Raw genomic sequence first — 18,129 nt, forward strand, 5'->3', positions numbered from 1 at the left:
TCACATTCTTCAATACTTTAATTCCAGTTGAACAAAACAACAGAAGAATAATCAAACAAAAAACAACCAAGCCAACCAAAATACAATATCCTACCCTGGGGGTTTAGGGAGGCAGCAGCTCAGAGGAAGGGCTCTCCCACCCCAATGGAACAAGGGCAGTGTTTGATGCCTACTGGGAACATGGGAGACCCCATGGGGGGAGAGGGGAAGCCTGATGACTCCTGACCTCCACTCCCCATCACCTGGTTCCTACACAAGCAGAAAGACACAAACATGCCTCAGGCTGCCTGAATCATTCACTACTGGCAGACAGGGAATCATGCCCTCCTGCACCCTGCCAAAAACAACCCCAAACAAACAAATCAAAACCAATAGACATCACCAAGGAGTCAGTAGCAGCTGGTGGGAGCAGACCCTGTTCTAAGCAGACATGACATGGTGCAGAGGTCTGGCAAGTGAGGGAAGAGGCTTCCTCCTCCTTTAATCTACCTCTTCCATGCGGGATGCATCTTCATCTCCCTCCAGAGGGGGGATCTCATCAGGGATAGCTGCACTGGGCTCCTCTGCCATCACCTCATCTTCATCAATGCCTGGGAGAGGGGAGGAAAGGAAGAGATGAAGCCTCCAATTGATACCTGATCCCAGAGGTACAGCCTCTCCCAGAGCAAAGGCTGGCTCCTGCCCACAGCCTGAGGGACAGAGCTATTAGCATCCAGTAGTTATGCCAAGCCACAGCACCTCCTGATTTACATTTTTAGCTAAATAGCCAATTTAGAGAAAAAGAGTTGGGTGCAAGCACAAGTTGTTTCACCAGATTGGTCACATCTCCCATTACAGACTTTTGACATTCACTCTTTAAGAAATAAAAACCCTCGGCTTGTCATCTGAGCAGCCTGGTGGTGGTTGCTTCTGGCCTTGTGGAAGACAGGACAGTCCACTCAGAGCCCTGAGCCTTCCCAAAGTACCTTGTTCCAGGTTTCCACTTGCCCCTAGCCACCTTATGTACACAGCCAGTTCTGCACATCACACCAGCATGGCTCACGTACTGGCCTCCCCCTGCCCCAAGACAGTTACATGCTAGCCTGACCAGCTAACCTGCTTTCAGGACCTGCTCCAGGCCTGAGAAACTGCATGGACAGCTACCTACCAAGCCCCAGTTTGATCATCCTGTAGATGCGGTTGGAGTGGGTCTGGGGATCTTCCAGGGAGAAACCAGAGGACAGCAGAGCAGTCTCAAAGAGTAGCACCACCAGATCTTTGACAGCTTTGTCATTCTTGTCAGCATCAGCCTTCTGGCGGAGTGTTTCCACAATTGGGTGGTCCGGGTTGATCTCCAGGTGCTTCTTGGCCATCATATAGCCCATGGTAGAGTTGTCCCGCAGTGCCTGAGCCTTCATGATGCGCTCCATGTTGGCTGTCCAACCATAGGTGCTGGTGACTATGCAGCAGGGAGATGAGACCAACCGGTTTGAGATTGTTACCTGCCAATGTAGCCGAGGGTTAGCTGTGCAAGGTAACCCCATATGCCCTAGACTGGGCCCAGCCACAGCACACGATACCCCAGGTCTTTGCCCCACATTCACCTGGGGACACCCCAGAGCAAGCAGAGATCTCCAAGCAGCTCCAGGACTGCTACACAGACTAGTCTGCACAGCTCAGCCAGCATCTTCAGCACCCACTGCATGTTTCCCACACTTACCATTTCCCATCAATGCATGTGTTTGGGTCAGTGCCCCTCACCTGCAGCCTGGCTGCTTAGAGCAAGATGGTGCATGCTGGGACCTCCAGTCTCCTTTAGCAGCTCCTCTGCAGGAGATGAGGGAGATGAGAGGCTTGCATTGATTGAGCTGGGGCCCTTGCCTGCATCACAGAGCACCCAGCCCCCCTCACCTTCTCCACCTTCTTGTCCAGGATCTCCTTCATGAGTTTGCAGAGGGTCTCAAACTTGGCCTTGCTCTCCTCCATCTTCTTTTTCTCCTCCTCATCCTCAGGCAGCTCCAGCCCCTCTTTGGTGACCGATACCAGGGTCTTGCCAACAAACTCCTTGAGCTGCTGCACACAGTACTCGTCAATGGGCTCCGTCATGTATACCACCTCAAAGCCACGCTTCCGCACACGCTCCACAAAAGCTGAGTTGGCAACCTGCTCCTTACTCTCCCCTGTGTTTGTGGGGAGTAAAAACGAGATGTCACCAAGACGTAAGAGCTGATTACAGCAGGACAAACAGCAATAGTCACTTGGAACCCCTAGCATAAAACTGGCTGCAGCTGGGGCTCTAGGCCTGGTGGTCTTTCCCCAGCCCCCAGGGATGGGCTGTGATTCAGCAGGGAGGGCCTGCTGAAGGCAGCAGGACCTTCCTGGAAAAATTTGCTTTAAGTTAGGGCTGGTCAGCAGGTAACCTGCCTCCACCTTGCTAGGGCACAGAGGAGCTCTGGCTCACCTGTGATGTAGTAGATACTCTTCTGGCTCTCCTTCATACGGGACACATACTCTGAAAGCGAAGTCAACTCATCGCCAGACTGGGATGTGTGGTAACGCAGCAGCTCTGAAAGGCGCTTTCGGTTGGTTGAGTCCTCATGGATGCCCAGCTGGGGGCAGAAAAGATGCATGAAGCCTCCAGGATAGGACTTGCATGCACTTGGCCACCCCTGAGGCACAGCCATCTCTGCCCACCCCCTGATCATTTGATTGTTGGGCCTAGGGCAGCCAGAGGGGCCAGCTGCTCACAAAGGCTCTCTGGGGTGCTCGCAAGACTCCCTCTACCCTAACACCCATGCAGAGAAGACATGGCACAGGGACAAATTGCTCCTCAGGCAGACAGGTCATGGGCCCCTCCCTTCTCCAGGTGCACGGTACCCAGCTCACCTTCAGATTCTTGGAAAAGGCCTCATAAAATTTCTTGTAGTTCTCTTTGTCCTCTGCCAGCTCAGAGAAGAGCTCCAAACATTTCTTCACAATGTTTTTGCGGATCACCTTGAGGATCTTGCTCTGCTGGAGCATCTCACGAGAGATGTTCAGAGGCAGGTCCTCTGGGTCCACAACACCCCGGATGAAGTCTGAGTAGCGGAAATGAAAACAGGAGTCAGGCTAAAAGCTCTGAGCTTCATGACAGGAGGAAAAGCGCTAAGACACTGACGGCTGTGCACCCACACCAGCTAGTGCCTCATCCAGCTGCTTTGTACTGGGAGCAGTACCACAGGCTGTGAGGGTCCCAGCTCTGCACTGAGAAGCTAAGGCGGTGGGGCTCTTACTTAGGTACTCAGGGATGAGCTCGTCACAGCCATCCATGATGAAGACACGTCTCACGTACAGCTTAATGTTATTCTTCTTCTTCTTGTTCTCAAAGAGGTCAAAAGGGGCACGGCGTGGGATGAAGAGCAGGGCCCTGAACTCCAGCTGCCCTTCCACAGAAAAGTGCTGCAGAGCCAGGAAGGAAAAACAGCTGCCGGGGTGCTTCCCTTCTACCCCTTCCCCCAGAAGCCACTGTGGGCATGCTGAACTGCTGTTCCTCAGCACTGGGGCTGGTAGGGGGCACAGCAGGGTCTCTAGCATCCAAGCAGCCTGCATTTCCCCCTCCTCAGCCCCACTGCCCCCCACATGCCAGGGGTCTCTGGCATCCAGCAGGCCTGGATGGAAAAGTCATGCTTCTCTGAGGCCCAACACCCTCCTGTTCTGCTTCTAGGCTGGCACTGCCAACCTTTCCACTTGCACAGGAGTTGCAGTGCAAGCTGAGGCACCACCAAGTGGCCCTGAAGCATTCAGTCCCACTGAGGCACAACCACATGGTGCCTCTACGTATGGGCTAGAAAGGTGCCCTCTGTCTCTCTCTGCAAGCCAGGGTGGCCCAGCACCCACCTTGACAGCCAGGTGGTCCTCCCAGTCATTGGTGAGGCTTTTGTAGAACTCGCCATACTCCTCCTGGGTGATGTCATCAGGGTTGCAGGTCCAAATAGGCTTAGTCTTGTTCAGCTCCTCCTGGTCAATATATTTCTCCTTGATTTTCTTGGTCTTTTTCTTCTTGCCTTTGTCTCCCTCCTCCTCATCATCGGAGCCCACATCCTTGATTTTGGGTTTCTCCTCATCTTTGGACGTTGACTCTTCCTCTTCCTTCTCGTCTTTTTCCTCCTCTGTCTCATCATCACTGATCTCTTTCTCACGCTCCTTCTCCAGCTGTAGAGAAAGAGAGAAGCAAGAGTCAGGTTCAGCCCCAAGCAACTGTTACCAGGAATCCTTTTGCTCCAGATCAAAGAAATGGGTGTCCTCCAAGGCCCAACAAATGCAACATCTAGAACCAGGGCTTCTCCTGAAACCAGCCCTCAAGAGTCACTCCACAGCTCATGGAACCAAAACCTGTGTCTGAAGATGAGACAAGGGGCAGAAAACCCTCCTCCCTCCGTGGCTGGTTTAGATGACCTCCAGCTGCACAGATCGAAGACCAAAAGCATGGCTGGATACCCACCACCTTTCACCTCCAATGAGCCCCTAGCCTCAAGTCACCTCTGGCCACAAAAGCTAGGAGCACCACTGCTCAATACCGAGCAGCCAGGAGCTACAAAAGGGAACAGAAAAGACTGTACTCTGCTCTTTTCTGGGCTCCTGCTCCCAATAACACCCACCCCTGCCTCCAGCTTTTCAGTGGGTCCCCACAGTCCTTCCCTTACATACATAGAGTGTGATGGGGTAGCCAATGAACTGGGAGTGCTTCTTCACCACCTCTTTGACACGCCGCTCCTCCAAGTACTCTGTCTGGTCCTCCTTCAAATACAGGATCACTTTGGTGCCCCGTCCAATGGGCTCACCTACAATGTGGGGAGAGAAACATTAGCATCCCAGAGCATAGCGTTAAAGGGCAGAAAGCAAGTGGGACCAGCTCCTCGAGCCTAAACACTACTCAATACCTTACATTAACAAGCGTACCTGACAACACAGCACAGCTCTAGGGAGCACCAGCAAAAGGGGTGCTTCTAGCAGAGAAATACACTTGGGGTTTTGTACAACACGTACCATGGTTAGTTCGGACAGTGAAGGAGCCCCCAGCTGACGACTCCCAAGCATACTGCTCATCATCATTGTGTTTGGTAATGACAACCACCTTCTCAGCCACTAGATAGGCAGAATAGAAACCCACACCAAACTGCCCGATCATGGAAATGTCTGCGCCAGCCTGTGAAGGCAGAGAAAGACTGACAGACCACTGAAAAGACAGGAGATGTCTGCAACTGATTCACAGCAGCAAGGAACTGGGTCAGCATGCAGGCAAAAAGAGGCAAGTGCCAACAGGCAGCCAGCCCTACCCTCAGCTCCTCCCTGCTGCTGGTAAGGCAGGGAAGCACATTCAGGTAGGCCAACACCTACCACAGCAAAAAAGGGAGCAGGGCTGGAGCTATACCCCAGTGAAAGCCTGGGGCCCAGGCCCTGGGGAACCCATGCAGCCAAAGGCAACCCACCTGCAGGGCTTCCATAAAGGCTTTGGTACCAGATTTAGCAATAGTGCCTAGGCTGTTGATGAGGTCTGCTTTTGTCATCCCGATGCCAGTGTCCACCAGGGTGAGCGTGCGGTCCCGGGGGTTGGGGACTATGTCAATCTTGAGGTCCTTACCGCTGTCTAGCTTTGAGGGATCAGTCAGGCTCTCGTAGCGGATCTTATCCAGCGCCTAAGGGAGAGGATGATGCTCGCCACGGCCTCCCTCTCAACAGCCACCTCCCTCCCCCAGCACAAGCCTCGCAGGCCACCACCCCAGGCACCGGTGTCTCCCTGGGCACCCCCGGCGGGACATCAGCCTCCCCCTGAGCCCCCCAGCAGAGGAAGGAGACCGCCCCCGCAGGGGCGAGCAGGGCCTGGGCTCACGTCGGAGGCGTTGGAGATGAGCTCCCGCAGGAAGATCTCCTTGTTGGAATAGAAGGTGTTGATGATGAGTGACATGAGCTGGGCGATCTCCGCCTGGAAGGCGAAGGTCTCCACATCCTCCTCCTCGTGCTGCACCTCCTCAGGCATCTGCAAGGCAAGCACAGGCCGTTAGCACGGGGGCGGGCAGCGGGGGCACCGGGCCCAGCGTAGGATCCTCACCGTGCCAGGCGTGAGCGACCAGCGAAAGAGCTATGCCCTCTCCATGGCCGGTTTTTATAGGCGGGGGGGGGGGGGGGGGGGGGGGCAGCGCCTCACCGCTCACCGTCTCCTTCCGCCTTAAAACGGCGCTGGTCCCCGCTACAGTATTCCGGCTCCCACCTCCCTCATGAGCACGCCTCCCTACGGGCCTTGCCTAGCGCAGTCGCCCTCTCCACCCTGGCTGCAGCCTCTAGGGGACGTTCTCGCTGCTGCTTCCCCGGCCTGGGCGATGCGGCAGGACTCCCTATGGGCGCCATCACCGTTGCCGTTTAATGGCGGCGGCTATGGTGGAGGCAGGCGCACATCTCTCAGCCCCATGCCGTTACCGGGCCCGCTCCCCGTCGCGATTCCCCGTCGCCCCTCGCCGCGGCGCTCGGAGAGCCGCGGCGAGGGGCGACGGGGAGTCGCCGTAGGGGACTATTTCCCGCGACCGGCAAGCGGAGGGGCACGGGGGGGCGGCAGCAGTGCAAAGCAACTTCCAGAGCGGTCAGGGCCGTGCCTCCGCGGTTTCCCCTGGCCGCAGGCTCCGGGCCCCGGCAGGGAACCGGGGATCCGCATAGCCTCAGAGGCTGCCTGCTGTCTTAGCTCCATGTTGCGGTTCCCCCGAGAGCTGTGTAGCTCTGCCGTTCTGAAGCTGGGGGCCTTGTGTAACCAGGGGCCCTGCGGATGCGGAAGGGACAAGATGGAGGCGAGCGGCTCTGGAGGCGGGGGCGGGCTGTAGGGATCGTGTCAGAGCCTGAGAGCAACGCAGGCTCGTTTTCCTTATTGGAAACCTGGGTTTGGGGACGCTGTATTTTTAGCGTCTAAGGGCAATACGATAAACCTCATGCCGTGTCCTCCCTGCTGAGGCTGTGGGCACGCAGGCCTGACCGGCAAAGAAGCCGGGGCTGGGATGAAGGGACCGGGGCTCCACATCTTTTGGCTGTGGGTGCCGGGGGGCGGGGTGATGGCTGTGAATGATGTGGGGCAGAGGGGTGGTGTGTGGGGCGGAGGCCCGCGGGCAGGGTGGTGTAGTTCCCGCCCAGGAGCAGGAGGTGGCACTCCGGCCGTTCCCAGGCACAAGGAAAGCTCCCAGGTGCATGTGCTGCAGGTCACTGCACCCCAAAATACGCAGGTGCATCCCTTCCTTATCAGAGGTGCTGGTGGTCCCTTGGCGTACCCCCTTCCCATGCTGGCCGTGTCCCCGTAGCGGAGAGGCGCTGGGCCTGTCTCTGCGGGGGATGCACACACGGCTTCACTGCCTGATGCTGGCTACTGAAGTGCCAGTGCCCACTCCCTTCAGCCCTTGCCCCTCCGCAGCCCTCTCCCTTGTGGTGATGGAGACACACGCATACCGAAAGGGACGTTTCTGTCTTTTTATAGAAAATGGCAACTGTACAGACACATTTACACAGACAAGCGATGGGAAAGCAAAGGGAGAGGTCAGGCCTCCCCCTGCAGCACAGGTGGGCAGGGAAGGCAGCCTGGGTGGGAAGGGAGTTGCTGCTTCTCCCAGTCCACAATGGGAACCTCCGGTCACACAACCAGGAGGCAGAAAGAAAACAATGGCAGAATCACACACACACAAAAAAAAAGTAGGGAACAAAGGCAAGAAGAGGGGGAGAAGGTAGGGCGTGGAGACCTCCTCCTCCCTCAGCCTAGCCATGGTGTTGGCTCTCTACGTGGGGAGGACACAGATGTCTATGTCCCCGGGATACTGCTGGGCAGGGAGATGTGCGCCTAGCAGAGAGTGGGTACGGTGAGGCTGGCTGGGGCTCTCCTCCCTGTTTGCAAGTCTCACCCGCAGAAGAAGTGTTGAGGCCCCCTGGAAGGAAAGGAGAGGAGAGCACGTCCCTAGGCATCTTTGGGACAAGGGCAAGAGAGGGAATAACACTGGATACCAGCCTTCAACTCTGTCAGAGAGGAGGAGGCTGAGAATGGCTTTTGGCCTTGAGCTGGGGAAATTGTACAGTGTGGGAGGCAGCTGGACCTCTGTGAGATCCCGGGGGTCTTACACACACACAGCATGGGGAAGGAGAAGGCACGTAGGCCTGAAGGCATCACACATCCGAGCATGGCAGGAGCCAGGCCAACCCTGCAGGAGTGGAACTGTCCCTGGGTCTAATGTCTGCCGTGGCAGTGCAATTTGGCAGGGGCAGGCGTGAGGTGTTCATCTCCCCATGGCGCCAAGGTGTCCAGGGCCTTGGAGGAGGATGTGGAGCCATCTCTCGGTGTTCCTGCACCCTCCAGGTGCCTCTGCTAGATGAGAATTCGGAACAGAAAGGAGACAGCAGCTCCTAGGGCCAAGCCCAGCGACAGGAAAAAGGCCATGATGGCTCCAGCTGTCTCTGCTTCTTGGGCAAGCACTTTCCTAGGGGAGAAACAGGTGTCAGACCCATCCTTGGGGATGCGTGCCCCATGCCCTGCTGTGAGTTCAGCAGAGAGCTGGGAGGAGGCCACAGAGGAGCCAGAAGCTGTGCTCCTCTGCAGCAGAGGAACAGCAAGAGCAAATCCACCTTGGCTCCAAGAGCCTGCCTCCACATTACAGGCTCGTAAAGAGAGAAAAAGTGCATCAGGCAGGCTGCCCTGAAGCTCCTGGCACCATGGACACCCCTCCCTGACTCCTGCCCCCATGCACTGCCACCCGCCTGGCTGAGCCCCAGCTGGGCTCCTCATGCTGCCTGTGCTCCTGTGCCAGGCAGGGCTGCTCACCCTGCTGTGGGTGCTGTGCCACACTTTGCTCCCCTCCAGATCCCCGCTGTGTCCAGCCCCTTCCCCAGCGTGGCAGGTGGGGGAAATGGAGAGCCCAAACAATAGCTTCCTCATCTCTAGGATATGGAGGCACAAGGCTGGGAGACAGGACACTGGGGTTGTCTTCCCTGAGGTGGTGTGCCTGCATCCCCTTCTCCAAGATGACAGAGCTGGGCAGAGCCAGACTCCAAGAGTCATGCTGGGGCTGGCATCTGGGGTTGTAACCAACCCTTCCTCTGTCCCCAGCTCTTACTCACTTGGGCCCGAAGCACATGCAAAGGCTGGCCAGGTAACCATTGGAGATGGAGAAGAAGATCATAAAGATGATGAACCAGGCGTCATGAGAGAATATGACAGGCAGGTAGTCACGGGGGTGCACGTTGCACAGCATGAAAAGTGGGATAAATATGACACGGAGGGCCACCATCACTGGCAGGAGGCAGCTGTCCTTCCCGGGCTGGGAGAAAAACACAGGTCACTGAGCAGTGAGGAGTGGCCATTCCCCATCCCACGGCATGCTGGCAGGGGCTATACAGAGGCTGTCCTTGCTGCGCCAGGGCTGCAGAGAAGCCACAGAGATGGCAAAGTTGCTGAGAGACTTCCTCTGCTGCAACAAATCTCAGCATCACCACCTGCTCTAGTAAGGAGGTCCTACTAGGTCTGAAAGTCCTATCCCAGCTGACTTGGAGAGCAGCAGCGCTAGAGCCAAAATACCGAGCTGAGCTTTTGAGCAACTGCTAAACCCTTGCTGGGAACAACAGGCAGGCAGGAGAGCCTTGTGCACACTCACGCAATCTCCTGCAGCGAACCACCATGCAGGACAAGGCTGGCTGAGGTAAATCCCCTCTGGCACCTCAGGGCCTGCAAACTGGGCTTTAACCAGCTCTTCAGCCTCCTACACCTTCTGCCAGCCAAGTGGGGGCAACATCCAGCAATCTGGGAAAGGGATTATGCTGGGGCTGTTTTGGACAGTGCTGGGAAAGGCACAGACGAAGTTACGGTCTCCTCGGATCCTAACAGAGTCCCTGACGTGAGGCTGGGCCAAAGAAGGAGGCATTGTCCCCCTGTGTTGTCCCTGCAGCTAGGACCGAGGCAGCCCCCGGTACAAGATGTGCCTGGCTCCATCTAGGGTCCCCTCAATGAGGTGCCAGGGTCACAGATGACAGGGCTCACTGGTCTGGGGTCAGGAGAGACACACAGCTGCCTTGGGAGCTGCTGGGCTGCCGTAGCCACGGGACACTTCATGAGCACAGGGGGAAGCTGAGGTTAGGCCAGCTGCCATGTCTGTGGGCAAACTGGCAAGAGCAGCAGCCTCTCCTGCTTGAGGAGGAGAAAAGGAGCGAGCAGGGCCCCAACCGGGGAAATGAGGCCGAAACCGCACGCAGTCAGATTTTCCACACAGCCTTGTTTTGGAAACATCTACTGCTGGGTCGTCCCACCACAGAGGCTGCGGCCTGGACACCAGGCAATGAGGCTCATGGCCAAGGCCAAGGGCAGCCAGCAGTGATGGCCAGGGGAGAAGCAGCTCCAGGCTGTGGGGAAGCCAGGCCTGGACAGACCCCACAGCATGTGGTGCTGAGGAGCTTCTCTAGACAAACAGCCTGAACAATACAGGGGAAGATGGCACTTGGGGGGTGGGTGAAGGAGCAGGAAGAGACAGACAGGACAGGCCCCTTCCTCGCCCACCCCCATCACAGCTCCCATCACTCAGCCCCAGCAGCTCTGAGCAGGGGAGATGAGAGCAAGGAGACATGGCAGGGGACAGCTCTGGGACCCACATGGCATTGCTCTGCCCTGCTCCCAGGACAAGGCTCTTTAAAGCAGCTGTGTCCTGTGCCAAGGCCAGAGGTTTTATTTTGGGCTGCCCTGTCTTTCACCCTTTTTCTCTGCCGCCATCCTGTCTCGCTGTTTGCATAGCTGGAGTGAAGGTTTGTTTACAAAGAGGCTGAAACGGAGGAGGCAGCTTCATCCAAGCTGTGCTGAAAGAGGGGTGGGAGGAGGACAGGACAACATTGTGGTTCTCGGCTCTGACCCATAAATCTCTGCTTAGGACTTAAAGCCAAGGCAGGAATCATCTCTGCACCTCCTTCCTGCTCCAAGCCATGGATGGCAGCCCCAATTGTAGCCGTCGCCAAGGGGCCTGGGGATGGAGACTGCCTGGGCGTTTGCTCCCTGCCCCATGCTTACCCACGTGAAGAGGGCAGTGAGACTCCGTCCCGTCCAGTCAAAGATATTAAAGAGCAGGAAGCAGGAGACAGGGATGAAGTAGAGACCTGCAGAAGGGGGAGAAGGTCACTGACAAGCCCAGGGTGCCCCAGGGCCTCCCACCAATTGCACGGAGACTGTCCTTCAGATCTAGGTCCTCCTGGTTTCCCACTAAGGGCTGGAATGGTCTCCCAGCCAGGCCAGTGTCTGCATCCAAACCATCATGCACAGTGGTTTCCTCTTCCCCTCAGGTGTGCTGTATTGGATTTGTGTGGCAAGGTTTTGGTAGTGGGGGACCTACAGGGGTGGCTTCTGTGAGAAGCTGCTAGAAGCTGCCCCTATGTCCGACAGAGCCAATGCCAGCCAGCAATAAGACAGACCCGCCGCTGGCCAAGGCCGAGCCCATCAGCGATAGTGGTAGTGCCTCTGTGATAACATATTTAAGAAAGGAAAAAAGTTGCAGCGGGCACAGAAACAGCAGCCGGAGAGAGGAGGGAGAACATGTAAGAGAAACAACCCTGCAGACCCCAGGGTCAGTGAAGAAGGAGGGGGAGGAGGTGCTCCAGGCGCCGGAGCAGAGATTCCCCTGCAGCCCGTGGTGAAGACCATGGTGAGGCAGGCTGTCCCCCTGCAGCCCATGGAGATCCACGGTGGAGCAGGTATCCACCTGCAGCCCGTGGAGGACCCCACACTGGAGCAGGTGGGTGCCCGAAGGAGGCTGTGACCCTGCGGAAAGCCCACACTGGAGCAGGTTTGCTGGCAGGACTTGTTACCCCACAGGGGACCCATGCTGGAGCAGTCTGTTCCTGAAGGACTGCACCCTGTGGAAGGGACCCATGTTGGAGCAGTTCGTGAAGAACTGCAGCCCGTGGGAAGAACTCACGTTGGAGAAATTCGTGGAGGACTGTCTCCTGTGGGAGGGACCCCATGCTGGAGCAGGGGAAGAGTGAGGAGTCCTCCCCCTGAGGAGGAAGGAGCGGCAGAGACAATGTGTGATGAACTGACCGTGACAGCAACCCCCATTCCCAGTCCTCCTGTGCGGCTGGAGGGAGGAGGTCGAGAAAATCAGGAGTGGAGTTGAGCCAGGAGGAAGGGAGGGGTGGGGGGAAAGTGTTTTAAGATTTAGTTTTTATTTCTCATTATCCTACTCTGATTTGATTGGCAATAAATTAAATTCATTTTCCCCAAGTCGAGTCTGTTTTGCCCGTGACGGTAATTGGTGAGTGATCTCTCCCTGTACTTATCTTGACTCACGAGCCTTTCATTATATTTTCTCTCCCCTGTCCAGCTGAGGAAGGGAGTGATACAGCAGCTTTGGTGGGCACCTGGCGTCCAGCCAGGGTCAACCCACCACACATACCTACTACTTCAAGCCCCACTTTCTGTTCTCCCATTTACCTTGTTCGCAGTTTCCTCCTACTGCACCCCATCTCTGGCCACACTTACCCCATCTGTTTCCTTCTCCGAGGACAGTGGACACCTTAGCTGTGATGGAAGGAAAGACGCCGATGGTGACAGTGAAGACCAAGCAGACAGACACAGCCATGACCCAGAGCTAGGCAGATGAAAGAAAGAGGCTGGTACTAAACACAGGGCAAGAGACCAGTGCAAGGCTGGTCTCCTCTCCCCATGCTCTCCTCTGTGCCCATCCCCTGATGTGAGGGGCAGGGCAGGGGTTGCTGGCAACTCACAGACCTTCTTAAAAATAGCAATGACTGAGGGCTTCTCATCAGGGTTGTGGATAGGGATGATCTTTGAGTTATTCTGCTCCATCCCATTGGGCTCGTCTGCAAGGAAAGACACAAGTAGGGCATAGCAGACCCCAGAAAGCTGAGATCGAATTTAGTCCTGCTGTCCCATTCTTCCTCTCAGCTCTTCCTCTTTTTCCTTCCTCTTCCTCCTCTCAGCCCTTCCTCTTTTTCCTTCCTCTTCCTCCTCTCAGCCCCTCACCTTTCTTAATCAGGTCTCTCTTGGTCTCCAGCTCTGCATTGTACACACGGTACTCTGTCTTGTCCTTCATGGAGTAGTATCGGAAGAAATCCTGCAGAGAGACAGCCATGGAGAACTCATTCATGCATGAGGAAAGAAGGCTACCAGGGGCTGTGTGGTAATAGCAGATATGGGCAATATGGGCAAAGTATGTCTGATACTGATGCTTTCCTGCTCACCCAGGGACTCATTTCCACAGTACCCCAAGGATACTGGAGTATCTGAGGTGGGAAATATCCCAGAGAGCTCCCTCGGGACAGGGGAGAGCTTGCCCTGATCCAGGAGGTGGAGACTGGTAGGAGCCAAGGCTGGGGTGCTAGTGAGCCACAGTCCTTCTGCTGTGATGTGCAAAGGTCCCATGTCCCCACACCCTTCCCCACCAGGACAAAAAGGCTCACCATGCGAGGCAGAAGGATGTAGGAGAAGATTGCCAGCATGATCGCCACACAGGCCGTGGTGAAGTAACCGATGAAGCTCTCAGGTTGCTGGGCGCCAACTGGGAGCACAGGAAGGGAGGAGACGGGGAAAAAGGAAGGAGATGATGAGGGCTGAGAGAAGCGAGGCCCCGCTGCCATCTCCCACCCTACAGCATGACCCCAGCAGATCCTGCTGACAGCAGTGCTCTGGGAAGGCCCTGTCACCTGCAAGGCAGGGATTACTCACTGGCAATACTGAAGATCATTGCCAAAGCGGCAAAGGTGCCCGCCAAGCCCTGCCCACTCATGACGGGAGCTGTGTAGCTGGCAGGCAGGAGCCCTGCCAGCCCAAACAGGCTGCTTTGGAGGATGGCGCCGAAGGCTGCGAATGGGAAAGATGAGCAGAAATGAGAAACCAAAGGCAACGATGGACTGCACCTCTGCAGGGAGCCAAGGCTCCCGCCCTGCGAGGCAAGGCAATTCCCCCTCCTCCTTGGCTCTCCCACAGTGAGGTTCATGCTTTTCTCCCAGAGACATCAGCCCAAGCCATGGGGCTGTGCCCCTTTCCTTCCCTCCGCTGCCTCACTCACAGTTGATGAGGATGATGCTGATCATGGTAAAGACGAAGAAGGGAAGAGGCTTCATGGCGACCTTCACCATGATGGCAGTGACTAAAAACACCAGCCCAATGGCCACCAGGCTTCCCAAGATGCGGATCTGCTGGGGAATCCTGTAAGAGAGGGTCTCAGTGAGGAAAACCCACGCCCCAAAAGCCTGCTAGGCTGAGGCCAAGCTCTGCCATGGGCATCCCAGCCAAACCACAGCACAGGAGACCAATGTTTTTGCCTTTGACTTGACTGAACAGGCTGCAGCTTGACTCATTGCTGGGGCAGGAGGACGGGCCAGGGCTGGGTGGCCCTACGGGGGCTGGTAGGGGCAAGGAGGGGGCAAGGCTCACCGCTGGTGGATGAAGGAGTTGAGGCAGGTGAAGATGAGGAGGGGCACCATGGCGCAGAGAGTCATGAAGTTATCAAACATGGACTGCAGGTAGGAGGGGGACAAGGCAGCCTCACTGGTCTGGTTCCAGAAGCTGCTCATCTCCTCCGGGTCCGCGAGGCGGCTGATGAAATACTGCGAGAGAAATGGCATGGTGGGGCCGAGGTGCTGCAAGGCCTCCCCCCAGCACACTCAGGCCACTCTTGTCCCCCCTCCAACCCCATGTCCAGCCCTCCTGCCGCCTCAGCGCCACTCATCCCACCCAGGTCTTCCACGCTTCTACCTCCTGTGTGCAAATGAGGGGGCTCTATGCTGTGCTGTGCTGCCACACCTACACCACGGTCCCTAGATGTGACAGGGGATGATTAGTGTAATGGGCAGCAGCAGGAGGGAAGCCCTCACCTCCCTGGCAGTCATGAAGAAATTCCATGGCAGCAGTGTTCCCAGACCAAGGATGAAGAAGATCAGCCAGACAGCCTTGTACCTGTGGAGGGGACACAGCGGTTTAGAGCGGGACTCTGGGCAGGGCAGGGGACAGGCATTGCTTCTGACTGTCCCTGTCTCCGCAGTGGAAGGCACCAGGAGGAGGAGGGTGGATGAAATTTATTGCCCTGTCCCTGCCCCACAGCCCCTGCTAGCCTGGGCTGCCAGAGGAGATGTGGCACTGCAGAGGGGCCATGGGAGGCCCTCCCCAGGAGGGTACGAAGGCAGGGGCAGGCTGGCTGCTCCTCAGCATGTGGCACCCAGGTGCAAAGTGGCCATCACCAGAGCTGGGAGGGAGTCATGCTCCCCAGGCGTGTCCCAGTGCCAGGGACTGTTTACAGCCTGTTTGCTATGGAAAAGATGACAGAGACAGCATTTCAGGGAAGGGACAGCTCGGTAGCCCAGTGACCATGCAGGAGAGGGAGTCCCCCAGATGCTGGGTCCCCCTGTCCTCCCTCACCTCCTGGTATCCTGGATGTGCCCCAACACCTACACCAGAGCCTGGCATTACCTATCTTGGGGCCCCGTCTCTTGCTGTCATCTTGTGCGGCAAGAGTCAGCACAGGTCCCAGCAAGTCTCGTGGCTGCTCTCCGTCTGGAAAGCAAACAGAGGATTTTATGGAGGAGTGAGGGATGCAGGCCAGGCAGGGGCAGTGCTGATTTTAAGCCCCTGGCCGTGCTGCTGGGCAAGTGCTCCACAGTACTGGGAGCCAAACAGAGCCGGCAACTGGTGAGAGCGCAGTGCAGCAGCTTTGGAAACCTGCAGCTCAGAGTCCTTAAGCCGAGGGGCTGTGACACACAGCCTTATTCTGCTGGCTGGGGGACACCAAGCCTTCCCTCCGAAAGGGAAACCGCTTTCCTGAGATGCCCAGGCTGCTTGGTGCCAACTGCCCGGCTGCTCCGCAGCAGGCTCTTAAAGGATTTGTGAGCCTGCAGCTCTCTGCCCCCAATCCTGGGGCTGTGAGCAAAGCATATGCACACATCCCCCCTGCCCGCCCCACCTCCCTCCAACACCCAGGCACGGCGGCACAAAAGACCCATTTAATTCAGCAGTCTCTCCAGCCAGAACCATGCAAACCCCCCATTTCCAATTCCCGCTTCCCTGGGGCTGTCACAGACCTTTCCTGGGTCACCTTGGAAAGCCAAGGGCATCCCTGGCACTGCTGTTCCGTCCCCAGTGCCCACTGCTCTTCCCCGCCTCCATCACCACCTACCCAGCCCCTGCCACCACCCTGGTGTTGCTCCCCCTGCAGACAGCCCCAGAGACGCAGCCCAGGCAGCCCGGAGAAGGGACCTTCCCTCCCCGGTCCACCCCCCCTTCCTTGGGCAGAGCGGGATTAGCTGCCCCGGAGAAGCCGCAGGCCTGCCTTGTCCTTTTCCAGTCCGGGCTGCGCAGCATGGGGTGCTCCAGCACCTCTCCCAGGGCTTCATCTGCAGTGGGGCTCCCGGTGCTGAGCCCCTGGCCCCCCCGGGGCATGCCCCTGAGCTGCCTGCACTGCTGCCAGCTACAGCATCCCTGCCTGCACCCTGCCAGGTGGGGCGTGGGAGGAGGCAGGCAGGAAGCAGCATGCTGGGATCTGTAGTCCCTGCCAGCCCCGGCGTGCGTTAAAGGCAGCGGAGCCCGTCCCTTGTCGCAGGTGCTCGCATGGTTCTGGGCACAGCTCACCTCCTCCCCTGGTGTGGTTCTGCAGGTTGGGGAGCCTACAGCTATGACGGAGCCAAAACATAGCTGGCAGGATGTGGAGAGGGATTTGGGAAGCCCGCTGGCTGCCTGGAAAAGCCAGAGCAGACTGACAGGTATGTCTGCGTGGGACTGAAAGCCCCAACCTGGCAGGCGCCAGCCCATGACACCGGAGCCATCTTCAGCACTGCTCCCCTGCCTTCCCACGCAGGCAGCTCGGGGTGTGACAGCTCCTCCCTTGCCCTTGTGAGCCACTCGGGCTTCCAGAGAAAACGTCCCAAAATCCCCTCCTGGCAGCCTGCCAGTGCTTCTGTGGGCAGGAAACGCCCCAAGCCCTGACCCAGGATTAGCAGGGGGATCTGCAAGCGCAACTGCCACCCCCTCACACACGGAAACCCCACCAGGGCCACTGCTTGTCCCCGAGCGAACAGATCTCTCCCCCAAACAGGTGGGAGAAGCCCAGCTCCCCCAGCAGGTCCCCAGCAAGCCCTCAACACGCTGCCTCTTGCTGAGCCAAGCCCCCAGTCCCCCTCCCAGCCCCCCACACAAGGTCACATTGGTGTCCCAAGAAACCAGGGCAGGGACCAACCCCACAGACATACCTGGGGATGACGGAGCCAGGGAAAGCCCCGTTCAGCGTATTCGAAGGCAGCACGGTCCCCCCGCTTCCACACCCCCCTGCTCTTGGGGGTAAGCGTCAGGCCCCGGCTCAAGTCACGGGGGCTGGAGCCATGTGGGTCTAGTGGCATCCGCAGAGGAGGACAAGAGGTGTCAAGTACCACAGCTGGCACACGGCCTGGGTCCCGCTGCCCAGGCACCTGTCTGCAGCACCCAGGGAAGGGAGGAAGGGAAGAGTGTCGTGGAGCAAGTGGCAGGAGCCAGGGGCAGCAGGGAGGAGGTGGGGGGGATCGGGGGGTGCCGGGGCAGGGTGCTGTGTGCTCTTCTGCCACTCTGCTTTCCCAGCCGCCTCCTGCTTCCGTCCAGAGAGTGCCCACATCCCTGCGTCAGGAGCCCGACCTCCTTGGCGGGCGCTGCCTGGCTGCCCAGCCGCAGCCTCCTGCCTGCTCTGTTTGTTTTCCGTCTCACTTCACTAAGTGCCTCCTAATTTTTTCCACAAAGAGCCAGTGCCTGCCAAGGGGCGCACGGGTCAGCACTCATTAGAGCAGGAAACGTGTCCAGCCACTGGCTCTTACAAACAACCCTACAACAAACAGAAAAGGTCCCTGCTCCGACCTGGCCACAGCAGCCCTACTGTAAGGGACCAGGGGATGGAGACCACCCTCCAGCCACCGGGCTGGCCCACCACAGCTCTAACCACCTCCTGGAGGAGTCTGCTGATGTTTAGCCTGGCCACCAGCTTGGTGGCTGCACAGCCTGGGGGACAGGGAAAAGGAGAAACGATATGGGGCCTTGGCTTAAGGACATCAGTTTTGTTCCTGGGCATAGAGCAGTCTGTCTTATCCCCTTGGAAGCAATGTGTAAGCGGAAGGAGCAAGAGTGGGCTTAACAAACCACAGGCTAGG

The 18,129-nt window shown here is 57.5% G+C and overlaps 1 protein-coding gene across 1 annotated transcript; it reads right to left on the bottom strand.

Annotated features, from left to right (window-relative positions):
* On the bottom strand, positions 1–15,466 carry LOC128150423 (heat shock protein HSP 90-beta-like). Its single transcript, XM_052806592.1, is given in 22 exon segments — positions 1–590; positions 1,148–1,481; positions 1,891–2,159; positions 2,441–2,588; positions 2,866–3,056; positions 3,252–3,417; positions 3,856–4,170; positions 4,666–4,799; positions 5,005–5,164; positions 5,448–5,654; positions 5,849–5,995; positions 11,024–11,109; positions 12,488–12,596; positions 12,737–12,828; positions 12,992–13,082; positions 13,429–13,526; positions 13,694–13,828; positions 14,037–14,176; positions 14,405–14,577; positions 14,845–14,926; positions 15,437–15,450; positions 15,452–15,466. Coding segments are annotated over 22 exon segments (3,216 nt in total). The 3' UTR covers positions 1–480.
* Between the last annotated feature and the right edge of the window lie 2,663 nt (positions 15,467–18,129).

Source organism: Harpia harpyja, chromosome 13, assembly GCF_026419915.1.
Source record: "Harpia harpyja isolate bHarHar1 chromosome 13, bHarHar1 primary haplotype, whole genome shotgun sequence".
Taxonomy (NCBI): domain Eukaryota; kingdom Metazoa; phylum Chordata; class Aves; order Accipitriformes; family Accipitridae; genus Harpia; species Harpia harpyja.